The sequence below is a fragment of the Phaenicophaeus curvirostris genome, chromosome 1 (genome assembly GCF_032191515.1).
Source record: "Phaenicophaeus curvirostris isolate KB17595 chromosome 1, BPBGC_Pcur_1.0, whole genome shotgun sequence".
NCBI classification, from domain to species: Eukaryota; Metazoa; Chordata; class Aves; order Cuculiformes; family Cuculidae; genus Phaenicophaeus; species Phaenicophaeus curvirostris.
In genome coordinates this window covers 206,386,390-206,412,664 of record NC_091392.1, presented here as the reverse complement: position 1 = coordinate 206,412,664, position 26,275 = coordinate 206,386,390, and the positions used below count along the sequence as shown (strand labels likewise).

Here is a 26,275-nt window from a genome sequence, read left to right as displayed (position 1 = left end):
CTAGAGATATGTTCTACAGTCCATTTACTTACAAACACGTCAGAAAATTCTGTACCAATAAAATATTTAGTATGTTTGTATTGTATCAATCACCAGCAATTTTTTTTACCTACTGATTTTTAAATATTACAAATATATAATACCACAAACATAAATACATTTCAAGGATAAAAGGCGTGTCATTTACTGGAGTATATTCACTTTGTTCTGGCTACCGCATAATCAAAATAAACTGACAGAAAACTCTTATTTTCTCCATTCAAACCAGTAGAGTACACCATTTGGACCTCATTTCTTCACAGTGAGGGTGGTGAGCCACTGGCACAGGTTGCCCAGGGAATTTGTGGCTACCTCATCCCTGGAAGTGTTGAAGGCCAGGTTGGATGGGGTCTTGGGCAGCCTGGTCTGGTGGGAGGTGTCCCTGCCCATGACAGGGGGGTTGGAACTTGATGATCTTTAAGGTCCCTTCCAACTCAAACCACTCTGTGATTCCATGATTTCCAGAATCTTTTCTCACAGGAATTTCCTACTCATGTCATGGACGGTCAGTCTGAGCAACAACTGAAAGATCAGGCAAAACCACAATTGTTGTTGCAGGCATCTGATTATAATTAATAGAACTTCTGATTATAATTAATAGAAGTTCTAATCCTTATTTCCCCAGCTATAACTTCATACATTTAATGACTAGCACCACATACAAACATTACGATGGTTAGTTTTGTGGGTTTAGGAACTGGGCAGTGCAGACAAATTTTGGAGCAAGGTCATGATAATGAGTCAAACAGTCTTTGATGTGACTGCATCTTGTATGCTGATTTGGAGAAAGCAGAGCAGAGCATGTGAACAGGAATGGAAAATTATCTGAGCTAATCAAACCAACTTATCGTGAATGAATAGTCTTTCTGTGGAGATAAGGAGGGAGTAGACTGGAATGGTGTTGGCGAATTTAAATAAGGAGCTCTGTGTTTCATACCAGTGGTAGCAAGTGCCCTTGGGACATCCATTCTTTGTAGTATTTATGCCCATTTTTAGTGTCATGGTCTTCACGCAGGGGCCTAAAATTTGTCTCTCCAATTGTTATGTGAATTTTACGTGACTTTGTAAAGAAACCTGAGTGCTGCACAGGAGCTGTTCCTTTTTGGTGTTTGTAGAGCCTCTTGTAGATCAATAGCATGGAGATGTCTTTACTCAAGGAAGATGTTCATTGCTGACCAGAGTTGTGTGGGTACAAGTACCGCGTGCTACCCCATTCCTTTCAGTGCACATAAAGACCAATAAAAGGAAGATCTGACAGTGTAGGTGTAGCACCAAAAGGTCCCTTAGGCAGGGCAGATCAACAGCCCTTACACATGAAGATCTCCTGTGTTCATCCCTTCCCTCACCCTCCCAAAAGGAAATCCACTCAGAAAAAGTGGGGACAGGAATAGCTGTGTTGTGTGCCTTGTTTCTGCCTCCCAAAGAAAGCTGAAAAAATGTTTCTGGCAGAAGCTGTGAGGAGCAGCGGACAGTTTGGTACAAGTTCATTTGAGCAGTCCCATTAAATAGACAAGACCAAAAATGACTCTTTTAGACTCTTTTTTTTTGTATTTTGACCCTCCTATTACACTCCCATGGCCTTTAGGAGGACAGCAAGAAGAGTAGCCACTCTGCACAACACCCATCTATCCCTAGAAGGAACTGTTGGGCTTCTGCCATAGGTGATGTATATCAGGAATATTCATCAGTATAGTGGTGGTGCAAGAATCTCTGCAAAGCAAAATTTAATCTTTGGAGGAAGGAAGCAATAAGTACAATTTTTGGAAGTGTTCATACCACAACTTTATTCCAAATAATTATTCAGTGTTGTACTATTTGAGTCTCCTGAGTGATACACATGAAATTTTAAGTATTTGGAATGGCTTCACAGATTTTCTCATGCCCCTTTGACACCCCTCACCCATTGCTTGCAAAAAAAAGGTAAGAAGTAGGTGTGGCTACAAAAACAAATGACTGACAATCATATCATATAATCTCTGTCTTAAAGTTGATTGAAATGATGGGCATATTTTGGGCCATATCTTGAAGGTCACAACATGCAAATTTTTCAAGTTGCGTTTAATCTCTTCAGGAGCTTCTTGTGTGCCCATGGACTGTAAGTGGGGGATATTAGCTTTGCTCTGAGGACATGCTGGAGTGATTCTCAGATTTCTTTGACCTGTGTCCACTGAAAATGGCCTGCAAGGATAGTCATGTCCGCTTAGAGAGTCATGCTTCAATTGCAACCATCTAATGTGGCTGACGTGGAACAAGGCTTATTGGCCACAGCAAGAATCTAGTCTTTTCAACAGTGTTTTTTAACTCATTTGCCAAAATTTAAGATCAGCTGTGTCAAAGACCTTGAGGCACTTGAGTATGTCCAGAGAAGGGCAACGAAGCTGGTGAAGGGGCTGGAGAACATGTCTTAGGAGAGGCGGCTGAAGCAAATGGGGCTATTTAGCCTTAAGAAAACGAGGCTGAGGAAAAACCTTTTCACTGTCTACAGCTCCCTGAGAGTAGGTTGTAGCTAGGTGGGGATTGGTCTCTTCTCCCAAGAGACAGGTGATAGGACAAGAAGAAATGGCCTCAAATTGCACCAGGGGAGGGTCAGATTAAACATCAGGAAAAATTTCTTCACCAAAAGGGTTCTCAGGCACTGGCAGAGGCTGCCCAGGGATGTGGTTGAGTCCCCATGCCTGGAGATATTTAAAAGATGGGTAGATGAAGTACTTAGGGATATGGCTTGGTAGTGGACAGGTACAGTTCAGCTTGATGATCTCAAAGGTCTTTTCCAACCAAGCAATTCTATAATTCTATAATTCTGTGATCCATATTCCTTAAAAAAATACCAATTAATAGTTGTGCCTTAAGTATGAAAGAAAGTAATGCATGTGCTTGTGAAATAGCACGGACCTGAGAAGGCTAGAAAGAAACAGTTAACCAGACAGCCTTGCAATAATAGCTTTTGAAGGAGGATCCTAGCCTGTGGGAACTGGGGATCCTTCAAGCACCCATGTTCTGGCCGTGACTTCTAAATTTGTTACTTCAGACCTACTGGAGGGTTGATGGGAGTTTTTTCTCTTTCATAATAACCATTTGCTGCATGCAGAGAGAATTAGAGTGGTGAATGTTTCCCACTAAGAAGATAATAACCAGAGCAAAGTTTGAAGATAGTAGAAATCCTCCCTGAGATACCAGCTTGCTCGCTGTACAGCCAGGGCCTGAGGCTGCTCCCACACCAGGCACCAGGCTCTCTCCAGACACCCCTACTTTCCCCATGCCGACAGAGCCTGTTGTTCCTCCAGGATCTTCCTCAGCTATCACTTTCCCTGCCATTTCCTACTTTGATCCAACTACTTTCAGCTGTTTGTTTTTTACTTTCAAGTATTTATTTCTAGTATTACTCTTGTAAGCAGTGGTCTAAAACAGCGGTATTCTCAGTGCCGTGTCATCAATTAGCTCTTTTCTCAAATCATTGCTGATTGCCACCATCTAGGATTAGATATTTGATTGCGTAATGAGATCATCAGTTCTCTAAGACAAGCAGCAAGTTAGAATCACAGAATCATAGAATCACTAGGTTGGAAAAGACCTCTTGGATCATCGAGTCCAACCATTCCTATCTGCCACTAAACCATGGGGTTTTTTTGGCAAAAAAACCCCAAACAATAGAAATTATAGGCATTAGGAGGGCTAGCATTGGCTCTTTTCAGAAGTTAGGTAAAAGCCATAAGCTCTTCCAGATTTAGAAGAACTAAGGAAATGAAAACTGAAACAATTTTTCATGGAGAAAGGGAAGAGTGAGGTCAAAAGCTCAGAGAATGTGCATGAACATGAAGTGCATTTGTTACTGTCTTTGCCAAAAATACAGAAGATTGACACTCCCTGTTGCAGCTGAGGTCATTTTAGGTACCTGAAGGATCCAGGACCTGTAAATCTAGGAGACAGATGTTCCAGCATTAGTTAGTTTTCTAGAAAGGAGAAGTAGCTTGAAATCTTTCTCTTGCTTCCTTTCATCCTTGCCCGTGGCAGACTAAGTAAAGCAAGGGGAGGCATCATCACAGAGGTTCAGGGTCATGGTTCACTTGTGAACGATGCTGTTGTGATCTTTCATCACCAGCAACTCGAATTTCCCTGTTGATAAATGCAGCCTCTCCAATTAGGCTGATGGAAACATCTCTGCAAGTGCATTATAAGTTCATAAAGATATCACATCACTGTGCAGAACTGGTTTCTTTGAAACAACTAACACTGCAAGCACACTATGTTTTAGCCAAAAAGGCACTAAATTAAAAATTAGTGCTTGGAAGCACTCCAAAATCAGAATTTGAAATACTGGAGATGCTTTTGTCAAGCTGAAGCCTGAAACTAGTCCCAGTGATGGGACCCAGATGAGTAGTCACAACAAATTCTTTATCAATCATTCTAGTATTCCCACAGAACATGAAGGCTTCTTCTGCTGTTTATCCTTGTCTGGAAGGCTTCTCTTTCCCTCCACATTGCCTGCATTTACTGTCAGTTAGAGAACAACCTTAATTTTCTCCAGGGCCTATCAAACTACTTGCATGTCTTTCGAGTAAAAGCAACTTGCTACTAAAGGTCAATAGGACCTTTGCTCCTCCAGTATCTACAGAATTAAAAGGAGTCAGGGATCAAAAAGAATGATTTGCTCTGATTCTCATCCTAACCCTTTGCTGAAGCAGATGTATAGCCTGCACTGCATACAATAAATGGTTAAAGAATTTCCAGTAGCTTTCAAAATCAACATTTGAAGTGATAAATAGGCTTTCTCCTTGAACAGCTGTGGAACTGTCTGCTGCTGATGTTCTCCAGAACATCCTTTCCCATGAGCAATGAAATTTTGGAATCTACAGAAGACGTGTGGGCATTCTTGGCCCCCATTATTGCTACCTTGAACCGAGTATAGGAGGAAAACTAGATCTTTCGTAATAGATCTGGAGAACTATACTCCACTTTTGACCTTCTTTGGGGCTGTTATCACAAGTTGCATTCAACAGAGAAAGTATTTTTTCAGGTAGATGATACAGAACTACTTCCTTCAGGATTCAAAGGAAAATATTTTTGCTCTCCTTCCTGATTTCAAGGGAAAAAAAAAATTCTTTGCTTCATGGAGAATTCTCCAAGTAATTGCTTTCTGTAATAATTTCCCAGATCATTTATCTTCCCGAGATCATTCAGTTTGATCTAGTACTGTCAACTTATAAAATTCTTCCTTAAATCTGTGCATACAAAAGACAGGAATCTTAATTGTATTATATAAAGGACAACTGCTGACAGTTTTCATTATTTCTGTTTACCACTTGAAGATGGCAAGACCTCTCATAGATTACTTAGGCTATTTGTTGGTTTTGGAGACAAGCCCAACATGAAGCCAAGCTCAGCTTAAACAGCATCAAAGTGATTGCGTTAGAATATTTGTGATGTTAACAAGCCACATCCACTGGAAGGCATAAGGGCTCATTTAGCTTCAGTGTAAGCTGACTCAACAGCGGACTTCATCAGAGTCCCAGTTGCTGAAGTTTCTAGAGCATCCACATTGATACTAACAACAAGATTAGTAAATCCTGTCAGAAAAACAACTGTGTAAACTCCGTTCAGATGATCTCACAGCACACCACTGCTCTTGAGACCCATCTGTCCAGACATGTTAGAAGAAAATACGTCTCTTATTCTGCATCAACAATGATTCTTCACGTTGCCACACAAAACTGCCTTAAAGCCCCCCCCATCCTTCCTGGTGGACAGAGCCAATCATCTGACCTTGCCTGGAACTCAGAGACCATCCCAAATGATAAATTCCCATGACCAGAATGTAAGGGTGTCTAAGGTCTGCAACGAGTCCTTTGTACGTGCGTTCTGGGCTCCCATGTGGAGAGACTATCTCAACACACAACTTATTAAAAAAGTCACAGCCTCTGTAAAAGAATTAAATTCTTTCTATGGTCAAAACAGCCAGTAGTAACTTATATTTGCATGATCGAGTCAGTTTTGATAGCTGTTCCCAGCACAAAAATGGTTATGCTTTTGTTTAGACAGAAGAGGAGGACAGAATGAAAAAAATTGGCATATGATAGAATGAACTCCTGCAGGGGTTTTAGTTTTCACATACTCTTAAATGCATGGAGCCTAATGAGCTTAACATTTTGGCCAGTTGCACAATTTGGAAATTTCAACAGTGAATGGCTTTTGAACAGAAAAAAAAAAAAATGTTCTCACAAATATGAAGAATGAACAGATGTTACTATTGGTGCTTCCAACGCCTACTGACAGAAAACATCTGTGTTGAACTTCCTGAATTTTAGGATCTTGAGAACACTCCCACACACCACTGAAAAACATTTGAAAGCAATTGGGCTGGCAGATCAGCTTTCGGGTCTATGACTGAATGTTCTAACACAAGCAGGTGCTGGTTGTTGTCTTGCCTTGAGGAGCCCAGCTAGCCAAGCAGCAACCTTACAGCTATCTGACCCACTGTGTTATTCAAATTTTTAGCATTTTGTGCGAACTGTGATTTTAAAAGTCATACAAAGTGATTGATCTTAATAGTACGATGGTAACAAAACGAATTGAATGAATGGAAAGAACAAAACAAAGATTCTGGTTTAGATAACTGGCAGAGTAGGAGAATCACACTGCATTGTGTGGTGCCCTGCTAAGTGTCTGGCTTTTTTATTCCTGTCAAAACCCACGCTGAATGAACAGAATTTTCTTTTGAAAACATGCCCTTTGTGCTAAAAATGCGTGAGACATTCGCTGTCCCTCAAAACTCTCAGTCAAACATTTAATAGATACCATGACCAGAGTCTGCTCTTTTACATAAGCATGAGACAGCAACTGTCAAAGAGTAGCTGGGAGTTCCCTGCTTCTTCCTGCTCCACACCCATCATCTTAATATTTGTCTGGTTGTAAAAGCAAATTTGGCAAGATGATTTTCCTCTCTGGTGACTTTCTGGTTGGCCGTCAAACAAACCTTCTCCAATTAATTAAATGGTAATGAATGCTTTGCAAGGATAAATCACTGTCATTTTAGTGTTCTGTAAAACATCATGAGCTCATGAGCTCAGCTTTAAGTTGATTCAAAGCAACATCTCTAAGTTGTTTTAGTTAACTCTTCGAGAAAGTATTTAGTTGGAACTTAGAGGCGCAGTATTTACGTGTCAAAAGAAGTAATTCTTTTCTGGTTTTATAGTTGTCTTAGGGTGGTACTCTCAGTTTAACCAGCATAAAATTAGTAGCTCCATTGTGGCTGCCCCACCCCTGGAGGTGTTCAAGGCCAGGTTGGATGGAGCCTTGAGCAGCCTGATCCGGTGGGAGGTGTCCCTGCCCATGGCAGGGAGGCTGGAACTGGATGGCCTTTAAGGTCCCTTCCAACTCAAACCATTCTATGATTCTGTGATTCATTGATCAGTCACACTTCCACTCTCACACTAACCCTGTCCAGGCTGCAGTGTCAGGCCAGCCCCAGCTCTGCAGGTTTCTGAGATCTGAAGATTTCTCCATGATGCCTTTATGTCCTCTGTGCATGATGCCAAAGCCCCGTACCATAATTTTAGCAAAGCCTAGTGTAGGTAGTAATTTGACTAAAGATGATAAAAACTGAGCTAAGAAGCTACATAGAAGTGCTGGTATTTATGTAGCAAGTCTGGAACATCGTTTAGTGGCAGATAGGAATGGTTGGCCTCGATGATCCAAGAGGTCTTTTCCAACCTAGTGATTCTATGATCTATGTATCTGAGTAGACGCAAGGGAAGCAAAGTAGAGACCAGATGATATACTTGAAATCAATGGATATGCTTCTGAGCACACAACATTATTATTTGATCATATTTCATGCTGAAAACTCTCTGACTTCCAAGGAAATCCTACTATTTGGCACCACCAGTAGCAATGCTTCTGGCATAAACTACCTGCCAAGTTTAGTAAATTTATTGCCTTTATACCCAGGTCTTCTGTCATGCAACATAATTTGCAGATTCAACTGTATTTGAGTGTTAATCCTAACCAGGGCTTTATCTTTTTGGAGTTCTTGCATAGTTTAGAGAGCAGTGATGTGAAGGACAAGATTTGAGCCAGGAACATAAGACGCTTTTATAGACAGTTAAGAAAAGTGAGCACATTCAAGGTGGATTCATTTGACCTAGTTTGAGTATGTGCATTAGGATATATCATACCATAATATGTCTCCCCCACCTGATGGCAACTTTGGATAACTACACTGCATGCAGATAAATGTCTAGATCTCTTCAATAAGAACAACCCTTAAAACGTGTGGTGCCTTTCAAGTCAATAGAAATCATAGATTCATAGAATGCTTTGGGTTGGAAGGGACCTTAAAGATCATCCAGTTCCAACCCCATGCTGGGGCAAGGACACCTCCCACCAGACCAGGCTGCTCAAGGCCCCATCCAACCTGGCCTTGAACACCTCCAGGAATGGGGCAGCCACAACGTCCCTGGGCAACGTGTGCCAGTGCCTCACCACCCTCATCAAGCATTTCTTCCTAATGTCTAATCTAAATCTTTCCCCTTACAAATTAAAGCCATTTTCCCTTGTCCTATCACACCATGCCCTTCTAAAAAGTCCCTCCCCAGCTTTCTTGGAAGCCTCCTTCACATACTGAAAGGTTGCTCTAAGGTCTCCCTGGAGGCTTCTCTTCTCCAGGCTGAACAACCCCAACTCTCTCAGTCTGTCCTCATGGTGTTCCAGTCCTTGGATCATCTTTGTGGCCTCCACTGGACACGTTCCAGCAGTTTCGTATCCTTCTTCTGTTGAGGATTCCAGAACTGGACACAATATTCCAGGTGGGGTCTCACAATAGTGGACTAGAGGAGGAAAATCCCCTCCATCGCCCTGCTGGCCACACTTCTTTTGATATAGTGCAGGACACGGTTGGCCTTCTTAGCTGCAAGCCCACTTTGCCAGCTCATGTCAAAGCTTCTCTTCAATAAGCACCCCTAAGTCCTTCTCTGCAGGGCCGCTCTCAATCACATCATCCCCATCACGTACTGAAATCGCAGATTGCCCTGTCCCAGGTGTAGGACCTTGCACTTGGCCTTGTTGAAGCTCATGAGGTTGTCACAGACCCACTTCTCCAGCTTGTCCAGGTCCCTCTGGATGATATCCCGTCCTTCCGGTGTGGCAACTGCACCACTCAGCTTGGTCTCACCTGCAGACTTCCTAAGGGTGCACTCAATCTCGCTGCCTGTATCATTGATGAAGATATTAAACAGCATTGGTCCCAGTATGGATCTCTGAGGGACACCACTTGTCACCGATCTCCATCAAGTCCTATCACATGATTCAGTAATTATGGGGTAAGGTACTTCATATTTGCCACGCAGTAAGAACATGAATGCAGGTAGGCTCCACAAACGTGATGCATTGCAAACCCAAATCCTTGCTCGCTTACGGCTTCATCATTTGTTTGTGAAGCCATACTTTGGTAGAGGTGGTGCTTGAACTTTAAGTGCTAGCCCCTTAATGAGGCTGCAAAAAAAAAAATCATCCTTCCCCTTTGCCTACCACTTCCTTCCCACATCTTCTGCTTTTTCCTCTTCTCCTTTCCTCTATGCAGTGAACTTTTGAAGTTTTAGTATGGATATCCTTGTGAAATTTTGTCTAGATATGCCCTCTGTGATGTTTATCATTGAGAGACCATTGCCATCATCATTCTTTCTACAGCAGCTCTGCAAAGCACAGAAAGCATTTCTGACATATACTGCTATGTATTTTGTGCCATCAAGAAACTTTTAGCTGGTGTTTTTGAGTGCTTGAGCTATATTACAGCATATATTTTCTTTTACGCATTTTATCTTCTTGGGTGACATAGCAACTTTGTGGGAGATCACAAACTAGATCCAACCGTGGGAACAGAAAACAATACAGAAGTATTTCATTTACTGACTACAGAAAAAAAAGCTGTGGCTTCTGCTAAAGAGAACCCTTTCATAGTTCTTTTTTAAATGAGGATTTAATGTTTATTCCTTCCTTAATTAAAGAAAAGAAAAAAAGCAACTTCAGGATGAATCACTGCTCTGGAATTAATGTTAATGTCATTTGGTCACTGCTGTCCTGAGAGAAAATGTTGCATGTCCAGACAGTGTAGTTGAAAGAGCAGCAAATTGTTACCATGCCACTAGCCTGAACTAGCTTCCTTTTTTTTTTCTTATTTTTAACTTAAAGTGAATTTTGTAATTTTTTTGTTTACTTTTTGATATAAATAAAAAAGCTTTTTAACAAATGAGAAGGCAACTTTTTTTCTGAGAAAATGAGCTGGAATGTGAAACTCAGCTAAATAACCTTCTCTGAAGTAGAGAAAAATAAATTAAAAATAGAAATAACCATTACCTATGTGCTCTTTCTTTTTAAACCCTGTGACTCTTTCATTGCTAAGAACTGAACATCACACAGCTTGAGGCACTTGAGCTTAATTTACTTGTCGGGCTGCATCAAAAGAAGCAAGGCCAGCAGGTCAAGGTGGCGATTCTGCCTCTCTGTTCCTCTCTTGTGAGATCTCACCTGGAGTATCGTGTCCAGTTCTGGAATCCTCAAAATAAGGAGATGGAGCTGTTGGAACAGGTCCAGAGGAGGGCAACAATGATGACTCAAGGGCTGGAGCTTCTTCCATACAAGAATAGGCTGAGAGAGTTGGGGTTGTTAAGCCTGGAGAAGAGAAGGCTCTGAGGAGAACTTATGGTGACCTTCCAGCACCTGAAGGAGGCTACAAGAAAACTGGGGAGGGAATGTTTACAAAGGCTTGTAGTGATAGGACTAGGGGCAATGGGGATAAACTGGAGAGGGGCAGATTTAGACTAAACATAAGGAAGAAGTTCTTCACGATGAGAATGGTGAGGCACTGGAACAGGTTGCCCAGGAAAGTTGTGGCTGCCCCATCCTTGAAGGTGTTGAAGGTCAGGTTGGATGGGGCCCATGGGTCTGGTTGTCCCTGCCCATGGCAGGTGGGTTGGAACTAGACAGTCTTTAAGTTCGCTTTCAACCCAAACTATTCTGTGATTCTATGATATTCAAGTTAGGTTACAGAAGTCCATCTCCTCCGAACACTGGTAACCACATGGCGGCAGATGCTATCGTCAGGCAGTAAAATACAGATTCAGAACATAAGTTTAAGAAGATGCAGGGCTGTGACATTAAATGTAAATTTAGCAGTCCACTGGGGAAATAAAGTAAAAAGTTTTTCTCACTCCTATTAGAAGATCAAGTCCTTCTGCAACATAAAATAAAGGGTGAAAAACAAAACACAGGCACTTCAGGAAACCGAGCTTCTCAGTTGCATGATGCATTTCATCCCATTCCATTTGCACTTTACCAACTATCACACTGCCCGACATTTTGCAGGAAACCATCTTTTGTTGTCTTAGATCTCACACAAAGGCATTTTGACCCTACCTGAACTCCTTATCAGATTTCCTGAAGGTTATTACAAGCTCTGGAAACATGCACCTGCAGTGGTTAGGGCTGCGAGCAGCAGCAAGGGCTGGTGCCATCTAGTGAGGAGCTTCTGAATGCTCACTGCATACTGAGATTGATCATCTGTCTTTTAGAAAATAGTCATTATTACAGTCCCGAAGACACAGAAATAAAGTAATATGCTAATATGTTTAGCGAGCGAGCCAGCACAGATAACCCCCAGTAGCTACCAGTAGATTTTTTTGCCCTGTGTATTTTTATTTTCTACATTGCATGAGTTGTTTTGACCTGATTTTCCCAGGTTGATTAGCAGAAATATTTAAATCTTCCTAAAACAAAACTCTGGGTTGCCGAGGTGGATGAAACCACTCAAACTACGTCATCAATGTACAGCATAACGATGTATGGTGTAGAAATGGGCCAGTCTCTTCTGTGTCATGGTAACTGTTGTGCATTGCGGTGACTGAAGTTATATCCAGTGAACCTTTGAAAGCAAAGTATTTTAAACTTGGTTTATTCCAGTAACCACTGAGAATTCTGGATAAACAAAAATTTCATATTAGTAGAGCTGGCAGGGAAGGAAGACAACACATGTATTACTGCCATGGAGAGATTATGCAAAAAGAACCAGTTAAGATCCACACGGTCTTAAAGTTGTTTTGGAATTGGTTCTTTAAGTAGACAGAGGACGTTTGTGCGATGAAGGTTCTGGAGATCTGTCTGTAATGGGCATCCTAGGGCTGCCAGAAGCAGTTGTGGGTTCAAAACGAGCTGGTTGAGCTATGGCAGCAGGTTTCTTCATGTTGTCTGCTTTCCTCTGCCTCTTAACCCACAAACATACAGCTCCATAGCTGAAATCTTTCTGGCACAGCGTGCACTGCATGGAGCTGAAACCCCAAACCTTTCCCTTACATATTCCCTTCTAATATATTAAATACATAAAATCTTGGATTCACGCTCCAGGAGAAATGCCAGGTGATATGCCCATCCCACCTGTCTCTGTGCTGCAACAGGGTTCTTGAGGCTCTTCCTTGTAGTTTGTATTTTTGGGGGTAGAGGGAGCACTAAGGTCATACGTTTTTTAGTTAGGCTCAAAAACTGCTTTACTATTCCAACATCCATAGACGATGCCTCAGAGAACCGCAAATTCCCTACGTTTACACCCTGCCCTCTACATTTTGCCAGCATTACATTTAAAAATGTTTCTATTTCTTTTCCTGGGTTAGCATTTTAATCAGCTCAGAGGTTGCTCATTTTCCTTAAAACCAATTTTACTCCCTGGTGAGTTGCTCTCTGTTCTGCTTACTGGTCTCCCAGCAGCAAGACTACATTGAGGTCCTTGTTGTCTCATTTGTCCTCGCAGAGAGTTATCCCCATGGAAATTTGACCTGACAGAGAACTAGCCACAGAGATTTGTCTGCAGAGAGTTGTTCCTTCTTGTGCTGTCACGTCCTTTCCCTGTGTGTTCTTCCAGGGACCGTTCCAGACTGAACCCTCTTACACAAAGTCCCAACTCCCACTTGTCCATCATGGTCAGATCCTGCAGGAAGTGAACTTGTCCTTTCACCAGTGACCTTTTTTAAAATGTCAGGGAATTAACCTCCTTTCTTCTTGTCCACTATGAAATAAATGATGGCCTGCAAGGATCATTTTCGTGTGGGGAATACTGAATCATCACATTCCGTATACAAGAAGCAGTTGCAAAATAGAAACCTCTAAGGCAGTGTGGAGAAAGGGGCTCAATGACAGTGGAGCTCTGTAGTAATTCTGATTCTGTCTCTTCTTTATTGCAAATCAAGAGCTCTGGAATCCTCAACATAAAAAGGAGATGGAACTGTTGGATTAGGTCCAGAGGAGGGCTACAAAGATGATCAGAGGGCTGGAGTACCTCTCATATGAGGAAAGGCTGAGAGAGTTGGGGTTGTTCAGCTGGGAGAAGAGAAGACTCTGAGGAGACCTCACAGAGACCTGCCAGTACCTGAAGTGGCCTTCAAGAAAGCTGGGGAGGGGCTGTTTACAAAGGCTTGTAGTGACAGGACTAGGGGCGCTGGGTATAAACTGGAGAGGGGCAGAGTTAGACTGGACATACAGAGGAATTTCTTCATGATGAGTGGGGTGAGGCTCTGGCACAGGTTGCCCAGGGAAGCTGTGAATGCTCCATCCCTGGAGGTGTTGAAGGCCAGGTTGGATGGGGCCTTGGGCACCTGATCTAGTGGGAAGTGTCCCTGCCCATGGCAGGGGGGTTGGAACTGAATGATCTTTAAGTTCCCTCCCAACCCAAACTGTTCTATGATTGTATGTTTCTATGATGCTTCTTTATTTGTACCTCAGTGCTGGTGTGTGGGTTTCTCAGCAATTCATGATGACATTGTATTTTAAAATCTTTGGAGCAGGTACTGTCATTTATTGGATCTTTATTTGTACAGCACCTCAAATAATTGATTGGTCTCAGAATTACTGTGCTCTCCTCTAGCAGTTTTGTTTACGCACTGTAAATTAGAAGGAAGAAAGTATTGCAACATGACATCTCTTTCATTTGACTGATCTCAAAAAGAACTGGATATTAGTGTTCACGATGCAAAACATGAACATTCAGTACAGATTTAAAAGTCTGTTCAGGACCTTCTTAATTCCACTGGGACTTAATTGCAAAATACAGTCTTCAAATTCAGTCACAGTCCCGACAGCATTTTCTTTCATGCACGTCACTGGGCAAGTGACAATGTATATAAAACATTGCAAATATTTTCTGGGAAGATTTCCTCCAAGCTTCCTAAATTTCTGACCTTTGCTCCTCTCTGTAAATAGCTTTTGCACATGGCTGGGCTGGCCACATGAATTGTGCGAGACCTCTTCCAGTCAGCTGAAGTGCAGGAAGAGCAAAGCAGAGACTGCCTGCTCAGGAATGTATCCTGGGAGCTTTGTAAGTCGTCTGAACAGTGGTGGAAGTTGTGGCTTAAGAACAAAGAAAATATCTTCTTGTTAGTCTTCAAGATATTCCATCAGAATCATAGAATCATAGAATCATAGAATAACCAGGTTGGAAGAGACCCACCGGATCATCGAGTCCAACCGTTCCCATCAAACACTAAACCATGCCCCTTAGCACCTCATCCACCCGTGCCTTAAACCCCTCCAGGGAAGGTGACTCAACCACCTCCCTGGGCAGCCTGTTCCAGTGCCCAATGACCCTTTCTGTGAAGAATTTTTTCCTAATGTCCAGCCCACTTTTTCCTTTTCACCCGTACCTTCTGAGGTGCTGGCCGTACCATGCCACGTGCTCTTAGCCCTGGCTTGGAAATCCCGTGCTGAGTGACATGGGGTAATTGTGCCAAGATCTGGGTTCAGGAAGAGTTCCAGTTCAGCCCAGCAAAATGGGAAGCCTTCTACTGGAAGGCAGCATGGGCCAGAGCATGTTTCTGCACTACTTTATCATATAAAGTAAGGGAACACCAGAGGAAATACTTCGTGAATTATCGGAAATACAAGAGATACAAGATAGCATGTTTCTCTAGGCTTGCTTTTCTTTTTTTTTTTTCTTTTTAACTTGGAAATTTAATTTCAAGATTTGGAGAATTTTCCAGGTTTTCTGATCCTCCAGGAGCACAAGCAGAGCAGTATCATGTGTGGCATCTTTCACACAGGGGAATTCGGGACTCTGATAATTGAGTCACGCTTTAATTGACTGAACTTTTCAAATTGATTGTCTTTGCTTAATCTCCTCAGTGACCTTTGCAAAAGAGAGAATGTTCTTAGGTCATTTGCTAATGAAGAAGGGGCATACTTGTTCAACAAAAGATCTAACAAAAAAAAAGCACAGGAAAATCTGACAAGTCTGAGTTAACAAAGGTTAACAAAGTTAATTCAGTTAACAAGCCAAGGTACTAACTGCCTGAAGAATTACACAAACATTGTCATGATATTAAGTACTTCCCCAGCTCTTCTGACTCTAGCCTCATGCTAAACTGGTTCCAGAAGATCAATTCTCTTGTCCTCATTGCAAATAATATTAAATGACCCCTATTCCTCAACAAATGATCAGAATTACCAGCACAGCATGGGGCAGAGGCACTGGCATTGCCCCGCTGTCTTCTTTGTTTTCCATTCCTTGTTTAGTTCTTTCTGCACACCAGACTAGAAAATGGGACTGGAAAGTGAGAGAGTGGTATTTGGTACAGGAATTCGAGAAGTAGCTGAGTTCCACGCTAGTATTGAAGTATTGCAGCTCTGCATCGCCCCGACAGAAAGCCAGGCACAGATGTTGCAACTCTGAACATAACAAGCATTTATTAGAAGTTGCAATTAAATGCTTTACACGCAATGTCCTTTCATCCTGCTGCTCGCAAAAGTCCTGTAGATGGGCACTAAGCATTTGGTTTGCATACCTCAGGTTTGTGAGTAGCTTTTGGAATGTGTTTGACTTCTTGTGGGATTCAGATACTTTGGGAATGAAGCAGCATTTTCAGTATACAGATTCCATGTTTTCCTTTCTTTGCGGAAGTAGCCAAAGCGTTTGTTTTCAGAAGCTCTGAAAACTGAATTGAAACAGAAGTCAATTCAATCTCTACAATTGAATTTTAATAATTTCACTGTGTTCTATGCAGGTGTATGAGATACTTTTTCATCCTTTTTAAAGGTTCCTTCCAGATCTGTGTGTATGAGGAAGGAAAAACTAGTTTAAGTATTTAATTAAAGTTTTAAGGCTTTATAGTAAGATGGAAATATTTTATATTTATAATTGCATAAGAATTGATACTGTTTTACAAAGAAAACCGATAAAGAACACAAGCTGTGCATGTTTTTAAATTCATTAAATATCTATTATTTCCCTAAAAAGGCAGTTTCACAGTATATGCTCACATGAACCTTTAATTCCTTCATGTCTGAATTTTGAGCTGTAGTAGGTAAGAAAAGTGGAGAAAAAGTGGCATCAGGAAAGACTTCTCAGTCTTGGAGCACACACTGATGAATATTGGTTCAGATTTGAATCATTATTCCAGTGCTTGTGATCATCATCTTTAGAGTCAGATAACTAAGAAAAGTTTGTCTGCTGTAAATCTGGTTAGACAAGAGCTGTCTCTCCATGGGAAAACTTTGGAGAGTCACTGATTTTGTAAAAACTGGAAACTACTGATGTTAAGAAAGATGCATCTGTAGAAAGATGTGGCTGGCAGAAGGAAATGAGCAGTTGCTTGTTCAGATGCCAACATTTATTCATATAACCTTCATCACTTCTCAGCATGTTAACTTGAAAAGAAGTTGGTCTCCTAACATCCAATAATCCACACGAGCAGGTTTAGAAGTAGGGATGCTCTATGAAGTTGGGCTTGGTTGTAAGCATGGGAGAGATTCTCTTTCAGGCTGACAGCTCACACATTTAAATCCACGGTGTCTTCTGGCAGTGTTCCTAAACCATCAGTTTTGTGAAATTAATCATAGCAGTGTAGCAAAAGTTCTGTGCTGTAAGAGAAGCATCTTGGTGGCTTGTCCTGAGGAACTACATGTAATTCATTCTTCATACTGGTTCATTCCTAGTCTTCTTCCAAGAAAAAAATTGCACTGAGTTTTGTACTTTGTTTGGCTCTGTCATCTTCTCAGAAAGGACTCATTTAATATCATAGAATAGGATTTAAAACAGAAAAAAAACTGCTTTTTTAAAAAAAATATCTATAATTGCATTCCTAAAATATTTTCATTAGAATTGGATTAATTAGAGCTTCCCAGTAAATGATGCTTTGCACCATTGAAGCATATTTCTCCAGAAAAGATTGTGGCAACTTAGTGTCATAAGTGCCCCGAGTAGTGTAGAGCATGCAAGGCATATTTTTAAATATTTGAAGTGGCCTGGAGAGCCAACCCAGTGCTGGAAAGGAGGATGACAAGGGAGCCCTGCATGCAAGTCTTCAACCTATGTGAACACTTGCATGTCTAATCGTTTTCAGGCTCCACAGCTAAATAGAAATATCATCCTTAAAGAGGCAGAAATTCCTGCCATTAAATGTCAGGCTTCATTTGTAAGAAATACGACCACTGAGCAGATTTTGTAGTTAAGTGTATTTTACCTGTAATTGCTTATGTTGTAGGTCAGTTGAGCAACGAAGCTGGTGAAGGGGCTGGAGAGCAGGTCTTATGAGGAGCGGCTGAGAGAGCTGGGGGTGTTTAGCCTGGAGAAGAGGAGGCTGAGGGGAGACCTCATTGCTCTCTACAACTACCTGAAAGGAGGTTGTGGAGAGGAGGGAGCTGGGCTCTTCTCCCAAGTGACAGGGGACAGGACAAGAGGGAATGGCCTCAAGCTCTGCCAGGGGAGATTTAGGCTGGACATTAGGAAAAAATTTTTCACAGAAAGGGTCGTTGGGCACTGGCAGAGGCTGCCCAGGGAGGTGGTTGAGTCCCCTTCCCTGGAGGTGTTTAAGGGACAGGTGGATGAGGTGCTAAGGGACATGGTTTAGTGTTTGATAGGAATGGTTGGACTCGATCCGGTGGGTCTCTTCCAACGTGGTTATTCTATGATTCTATGATTCAGTGAGAATCACTCTTGAGTAGCCTTATTCCAAAGAAAACACTTTTTTCATGGAATAACCACAAATATTCAAGTAGTAAATATTGATTTGAGTGTTCATTTCCATGCACTGATTTTGTCACACAATGGTGTCGTCACTGTTGCTGGAGTTTCTCTGTGTGGTGTTTCCAGATGATGCTCATCAAAGAGTCTCGCCTACTGGAACAGAAAGAGATTCTGTGTTTATTTTCTCTTTGAGAGACAGACTCCATTGCAGCAGTGGTAACTAATCCAGCTTTATGTAATGCAACTGTTCCTAAGTAAATGTTTTCTTACTGTTTTTTTCAGGGCCAGCCAGGACTTCTTGGAATACAGGGGTTCACTGGACCACCAGGATTGATGGGAATCCCAGGAGTACAAGGTCCCAAAGGTCACAAAGGTGAAAGAGGACAACCGGGAATAAGTGGACCCAAAGGAGATGTGGTAACTTTTGAATATCAGATATTTTAGGTAATGAACAAAATACTGGGCAGAACATCATTTTAATTGTGCTGTTTCTCTCTAGGGGCAAAGAGGAGTCACTGGGTTTCCTGGGGCGGATGGCATTCCTGTAAGTAGCGAGTTACCTCATCTTTTAGAAATCACCAACTGCAAATATTGCAGGCTAGTTTAAAGCCTTTGTACTGTAATTAAAATCTCTGGAGTAAATTCTACATCAGCCATGCACACACTTTTTAAGTTGGGGCCATTTGCTGAAGTGAGTGGAACTATGGATACACAACGAGAGATCTGTGCTCCCTCTTGTTCCCTCACATAATTAAGGTCCATTTTCTTTGTCCTGTGGAGAAATAGCCTTGTAAAAGGGGACAAGAAAGGATGGAAATCTCCTGTGTCCCTGGAGGTTAGGTAGTTAATATGTACTTTTGTAGGAAAGAGCTGTGAGGTGAGTGCTTCTCATCTCTGTGGCTTGTGAGCGGAGGACACCGGTGGCTCATTCTTAATTATTTCGGAGTTGCAAAGCGCATAGAGAGACCAGTGATTTTAAGAATATTAGCCATTGTTATTTGCTTTATAGCTCACACGGCATGCTTCAGGTAGTCTTAAAAACTTAGTGAACACTAAACAGTGTCAAACTTTGAACAAATTGACCAGGCCCATGAAACTGAAACATTCAAAGAGGAAAACCGGGTAAAGTTCACAGCACAGTATTTTCCCAGCTTACACGTCTTTGCCTCTTGTGTCATAAAATAACAAAGAAATCTGAGTCACTGGAATCCCTGGACAGAGTTCCCAGGCTTGGGTTTCCTTTGTAGTGCTCCCTGACACCGGGGCCCCGCTCTGCAGCCCACGCATCCACATCCACTGTGCTTTCACCCTTTTTTTGTTTCCAGAAGAGCTCCCTATCAAGTTTCAGTGCTTTCTCTCTCACAGTCTTCCTCCTCTCCTCCTTTCTCACTCTTAAAGGAAAATCAGAAGACCCCTTTTAACAATTCTGAAGCCAAGGGTCTTGTTCATCTCACCATGTCATATTGAGTTGTTTCTAAGCGCTCTAACGTCCTGGAAAGGAAAGTACATCGCTCCGCTGTGAAGATCTGTGTTGCTGTAGCTGGACCACTTCTCTTAGCTGTGCAAGTTTTCTTTTTTAGCCCTTCCTTTTGAACCTCTGTACATTGCATTGCAAGGGATAAATACCTTCAGACAGTACTTGAACCTACATGCTCATTGTGACCTGTCCTTAAGCTCCCCTGCCTTCCCACTCAATTACGTTCTCCAGCCCATTTTCTCAAGCCAAGATTTAAAAACTGACCAGCAGAAAGCAGATAGATAGGTATGTTGATGGACTGTAATGCACAGTGCTAGGAAGTGGGGCTGGAGGCCAAGAGAGGATGGTGGCAAGCCTAAATCTCTCCTGAAGTAAGGAATGCCAGTACGTGGTGTAGCTAGGTAAGGATGTGGGCAGATCTCTCTTTTTTTCTAAGCAAGGGAGCAGAAGCAAAGAGAAAACTTCATAGAATCATAGAATAACCAGGTTGGAAGAGACCCACCAGATCATCGAGTCCAACCATTCTTATCAAACACTAAATTCTGCTCTAGGTGTGGGAGAAGGGAGAAATTTTTTATGTTAGTTTCTCATTTTTCTGACTGAGATCGATGCAAGAAAGAGCTGCTCAAGAGCAGATTTGCTTCTCGCCAGCCTCAGTGCAAACCAGAAGCAACATCGATTAAGATGAATGTAGGTACAGCAACAGAAATCCAGTTTGAGCAGGAGTAACTTCTCAGAGGTTCCATGTGGAGGTTCTACAGAGCTTGCAGCTCCCTTGCTTCGAGCCCTGCTGTTTTCTTCCACACTCACAGCCTCGTCATGACGCTCAGCTCTAAAAGCATCTCTGACTTTTTTTCTCCAGCTTGGAAGCTGTTGAAAGCCAGTAAGGAACCTTTCTTCCCCCTGTTCCAGTGCGATGCACTGTAATGCTTAACAAACCCAGTTCTCGATGGCTCCCTGAACAGCAGCCTCATCTGGCTTAGTTCTCTACTTAACAGAGCCTGCATTGAACATAGCTTTCCTACCCCTTCTGAAAGGTCCTTCCCTACACATTTTTTTCATGCTGTCTGGGGCATCTGGTTCAAGCTGCAGCTATATTAAAAAAAGGCACTGTCTGTTTCTGTCTTTGAAAATCATAGTTTCCCATGGATCCAAGCCTTGGGCTTAATGTGAGAATGTCTAAATACTGTGTGACTACAGGAAAAGGAAAACTAGAAACAGATGGATAGATAAACACTTTTTTTTTTTCCTCAACAGGGTCATCCAGGGCAGCCAGGATCAAGGGGGAAACCGGGTCACGATGGCTGTAACGGGACAGTAGGTGACCCTGGTGACCCAGGAATTCCCGGGGTCTTTGGTTTCCCTGGTACCATTGTAAGTAGCTGGCAGTAAGTGCATACCTGAAGCTAAGATCTTTACTGAAGCAAGTTTCATGCACAAATGTGTTGGAAATGAATGGGGCATCTCTTGACGGAGCTCCCTTTTAGTCCAGCAGAGTATCCACGTGGATTTAGCATGGGCACACTGCATGATGATTGATTATTAAATTGCAGCCAGGACTGGGAGGTCTGCCCTGAGCTATACCTGTCACGTAGGTCTTGTGGAGAGATTACTTCAGGAAAACCTGTACAGCTTTATCCAGCAGTTGTAAAAGAAGATTAAACCCACAATTCTGGATGAAAGCAACCTTTTCCTTCCTTGCCCCTTGCCCAAAGTAGTGTCTTTCCATTGCATGATATGTAGGATCAGGCTGGCATGAACAAAGGGCTCCTGGGTTTAGCAGGACATATGTCAGCCCTGAAGAGCTGCAACTGCTGCTCTGGGTACGAGGTACAACCTCATAATGTCACTGCTGGGTAATGAGGGCTTCTCACCCTGGAATCAGAAATTCATTCTTTTTTATACTGGAGGTTTTACAATTTGTTTTTAAACCATGAATTCCCAGAGCTGGGCATAGTCTTTGCCCACTATGAATATACTCCTAAAAACAGCAGTATGAACCCCAACAAATATTTTTCGTTACTCTTAGCTGTTTATGTGTTAACATCGACGATGTGAAAGCTTACTTCTATTTTTTTTTTTTGGTCACTTTTAGGGAATCCAAGGACCGAAGGGACAGAAAGGGGAGCCCTATATACTGCCACCGGACATCGCAAGCCGATACAGGGTATGGCTGTTCACGCTCAGCACTGTTTTACAAGCAGATGATGGAGATTTAATTTTTCCTACACTCTGAGGGACACATCCCAGAAGACCCGGTTCGGTTCTATGTAGGCTTTGCAAGGCAGCTTCTGCTTTCTCTGGTTACAGCAAAGCCTATCTGATATCATAGAGTTATAGAATGTTTCGGGTTGGAAGGGACCCCAAAGATCAATCAGCTCCAACCCCCCTGCCATGGACAGGGACACCTTCCACCAGACCAGGCTGCACAAGGTCCCATCCAACACTTCCAGGGAGGGTGCATCCACAGCTTCCCTGGGCAACCTGTTCCAGTGTCTCACCACCCTCAAAATTGATTCCTACTGTCTAATCTAAATCTTTCCCCTTCCAATTTAAAGCCATTCCCCCTCATCCTATCACTCCATACCCTTCTAAGAAGACCCTCCCTAGCTTTCTTGGAGGCCCCTGCTAGTACTGGAAGGCCACTCAAAGGTGTCCTTGCAGCCTCTTCTTCTCCAGGCTGAACGACCCCAACTCCCTCAGCCTGTCCTCACAGCAGAGGTGCTCCAGCCCTCGGATCATCTTCATGGACCTCCTCTGGACCCATTCCACCAGTTCCATATCCTTCTTATGTTGGGGATTCTGGAACTGGACTCCAAGTGGGGTCTCACAAGAGCTGAGTAGAGAGGGAGGATCACCTCCACTCCCTTATTTGCAAGAAATTCCAGCCTACAGGTGGATTGCAGCAGCACTGGAGATGTTGTAGTTCAAGTATTACCCTCTTTATTCAATGACTACTTTTGTATTGTGCATGGAAAATCATTCCTTTGTCATAGTTTTGTCCATTAAATGATTCTATCTAATATTAGCATCCCTTTCTGTATCATTTTCATGCAGGAGTTTGGTGGACTTGTGATCAAATATACTTCAATGTGTTATTTAGTTATTTATTAACCCCCAGTTATTCCTACATGGGCTTTTACACTATCAAATCCTGAAACATTACTTTGTTGTTACTTGTAGGTGTTTCTCGTATATATAATTTTATATAATTTGAAAGTATCAGGTATGCTGTTAGACTATAATTTGTGACAGATTCATCTACAAAGCTCCATCTGGGCTGCAGTCAGCACAGAAGCGATCTGCTAACATTGTTTATGTGTATTTTGTGCCAGTACTGAGTGCCAGAGTAGGTTTTTCTGATGACATATTTGTATTTTGAACGGAATTTTCTTTTCTTTTCAGAAAGTCTTTAAATCTTCACTTGTTAGTAATTAGGGCTGTTTAAGTAATGACTAAAAATTGCTCAAGTATATTGTGGCCAATATATTGACACCTGTATTCATTTCCAGAAGTGCTTGGTTCCACAAATTATTCTGTTAACTAAACTCAAATTAACTAGATAGTTAGGATGCTGTTCCAAATGATTAAAGGTGTCTGGACTGAACACCATATTATTTATGGGTATCAGGAGAACTTCGGACAGGAACATCGTTGGATCCAACTTCCAAAAACATTTCAACATGTACTGCAGTTAAAATATGTGGTCACTGAAAACAGTATGTTCCAAGTGCTTTAGTGACTCAGAAGAGAATCAAAATGATTCAGTTATTCCCATGCAGCTCATGAAAAATGAGCTTGTACATTTGAGCTAAGGTTGCAGCCCTAATCAAGCCACTGGTTAGATGGTATTTTTCAAAAAATAATTAAACGTGGTCTGTGGTCCATTTCAAGCCTTGTAGTTTGGATTCTTGACCTCCCATGCCAACTTTGGACACTGCTACTTTATTGCATGCAACTATACTATATATAAGAAGTACAGACTCCACGTGACCCACACTTGATTATCTCAACACCTTTATTGAATGCATCTGTCTGTAAGGAATTGTATGGCGTTGTATGCTATGGTTAATTTTTGGGATAAGAAAAAGAATAAATGAGTGAGAAAAATATTTTATTCAATTTTGTATATAGTATCTTTTGCATCTTTTCTTTCTTTGTTTTTTTTTCTAGGGGGAACCTGGGGATCCAGGGTTCAATGGTTTTCCAGTAAGTAGTATTACAGCGAATATCAAGTGTCAATAGTAACTGATGTAGAACAACATTAATGGATGCTTGGGTTTTGTTTTTTTTTTTTGTTTAAAGGGACCTGCAGGTACACTGGGTATTCAAGGACCTGTTGGTCCAAGAGGAGAGCGAGGAAGACCAGTAAGTATATCTAAAATATGTTCTGTACTAAATCCACCTAACCGAATAATCATCTCGGCAAATTCCATTGTGTTGGATTGTAGCCTAGCAATAAGATAGAAAAAAAAACGGTGGGAAATAGCAAGTAGGTGTGCTTGGAGGAAAAACCTTTTAAAAGGCATTGGGAGACATTAATTCTCCAAGGATGAATATTGCAAAAAAGAAGTGTAGTTTTTTGCACCCTATATTGCCTGGGACTTTGATTTATACTGTGTTTCTTTAACCTCCTTGGAAGAGTCTCCAATTTAGAGATTATTCAATGCTGTCCAGTCTACATCACCCTATACTGATTTATCAAAGATAGCGGGTCCTAAATATGTTGTCTTTCTGCTCAATTATGTGTATTAGCTCTCCACACTTTCCACAGGAGTTTGAGTAAATAACATTTTTCATTAGTATTTAGAACACAATTTTATTTTTAAACTATTTTTCAGTCCTTTTTTCCAAAATCAACATCTACAGCACTGACATTGACAACTGGTGCTGAACATTTCTTTGGGAAGATTGTGTTCTCCCCAGATACCATTTTCGACATTTCTTATTACCACAGTTAGTATTTTATGGCTGAGAAGCAGATGTTTAAATTCAATTTATTTCTCTTTCTTTAGTCTTGCTTTATTTTCCTGCAAGACAACTTTATAGCATTTGCTTTGTGTGGGGCTATTTATTAGTTTATTTATTTAGTCAAAATGCACGTTAGGCCTGCTCTGCATCACTGATTTGAAGGTGGGAGGCGAGGAGGGTGAATTAATTCAGGTCTTCTTACAGACAGGGACTCCTCACACACATACAGAAAAAAAAATCTACAGCTAAGTCCTCTGCTCACTACTCCGCTACTAAATCCACAGCTAACTGAGTGTTTCCAGTGTTAATTTTCTGCAGTCGCCTGTTTTATCATTTGGAGTGAGCTGCACCTTGTCTTTCTTCTCTAGTCCTCCTGAAGGGAAATCTCCCCAGTCCTTCACTTACTCTTTCTCTAGAGTAAACCTATGATGTTCATGAGCTTCACGCAGGAGCCCAGCCAGCAATGATTCATATTCCCAGTGCACTACCTTGGATGTTCTGAGTGCTACGAACCATACATTTTCTGAGCCCCATGATTACATCCCTCTTGTTATTGTCTTGACAACAACTCCTTTGAACACTCTTCCAGACTATATGGATCTCCACCATCTGCAGCTCTTAAAATTATACCCAACTGTATTCACCATTTCCAAAGCCGTGACTTCTGTAGGAGAGGGACCAGGTCTGAGTTTGCATCACTCTTCTTCCCAAAGTCCTAGATGCCACATGAAGGCAAGCGTGGCTCCTCTAAATCCCTGCAGGACCACCTGCAAGCAGGATGCCCTACATAGTGTATCTGCCTAGTAGATTAGGCAGCAGCTCACAGGCTACTTGACTAACCGAAAGTGATTCTAAAGTAATTTTTTTCAGAAGTTCACGGCCCACCTGAATGTTTTTATCTTTTACTGCAAGTTGGGATTGATTTTGCATAATGTAGTTACGTCCCCGCAGCAGGTTTGATCTTTAGCTCACTCTCTTTTCTATGACTCTTATTCATGATCATCGGAGATGAGCATGGTAGTTCCAACTCCCTTTACAGGCCAATGCAGTGTGGAGACAGCAGTCCAGAGAAGCACTTAAAGGCATGACCTTGAAATGTTACTAAGTCAGGATCCAGAAGCACAAGTTCTTATTACTTGAAATAAAAATGGGATTTCATTAGGTCTGCGCTGTTACTATGTCGGTAAAGATTACAATGGGATTTAGAAGGGTATTTTTCAGAGCAGTAAACACAGCTAGTAGAGTGAGGATAACACATTGAATGCTGAGGAATGTACTGTCTTTTAAATATAAACTTATAGTTCAGACATAAAGTATCTGACCACCTTCATTTATTGATTAGAAAGCAACAATTAATTTGATGCCCACTATTGTGTTTCCCCAGGGACCACCAGGGCCCCCAGGACCACAAGGACCGCAAGTAAGCCTTTGTGTCAAAGTTATGTTGATTTTGTGTCACTGAAGGTTTATTCAAGACCCACTTGAAGGCAGCAAAATAAAAACCTCAGGCTGCATCAAAGGCTTTGTAGCACAAGACTTTCTGTGTTGGCTGCATACCACAAAAGTTAATCTTACACTGGGATCGCCTACCCTGAAAAGATTACATCAGTTCTAGAGCCAGATATACTTTGCTACTGTATTCACAGTAGCTTCCCTTGAACAGAGAATCCTTGCAGTCTTTGCAATATTCAGTTATATCTCAGTGGAAAAAAATAGGTGAGTTCATTGTTCCAGCTCCCTTAAGTATCTTTATTTAACATTCAGTGCTATTAAAAAGCTTGCAAAAGAAACGCTTC

At 41.8% G+C, this 26,275-nt stretch overlaps 1 protein-coding gene across 1 annotated transcript in view; it reads left to right on the top strand.

The window, feature by feature from the left end:
• Positions 1–26,275, top strand: part of COL4A2 (collagen type IV alpha 2 chain) — a 161,899-nt gene that overhangs the window by 87,591 nt on the left and 48,033 nt on the right. Inside the window, exons 5-11 of the mRNA XM_069883456.1 lie at positions 18,314–18,448; positions 18,531–18,575; positions 20,766–20,882; positions 21,604–21,675; positions 23,682–23,717; positions 23,814–23,876; positions 25,864–25,899. Of these exons, the coding sequence (XP_069739557.1) occupies positions 18,314–18,448; positions 18,531–18,575; positions 20,766–20,882; positions 21,604–21,675; positions 23,682–23,717; positions 23,814–23,876; positions 25,864–25,899 (504 nt within the window). The remainder of the gene's footprint in view (positions 1–18,313; positions 18,449–18,530; positions 18,576–20,765; positions 20,883–21,603; positions 21,676–23,681; positions 23,718–23,813; positions 23,877–25,863; positions 25,900–26,275) is intronic.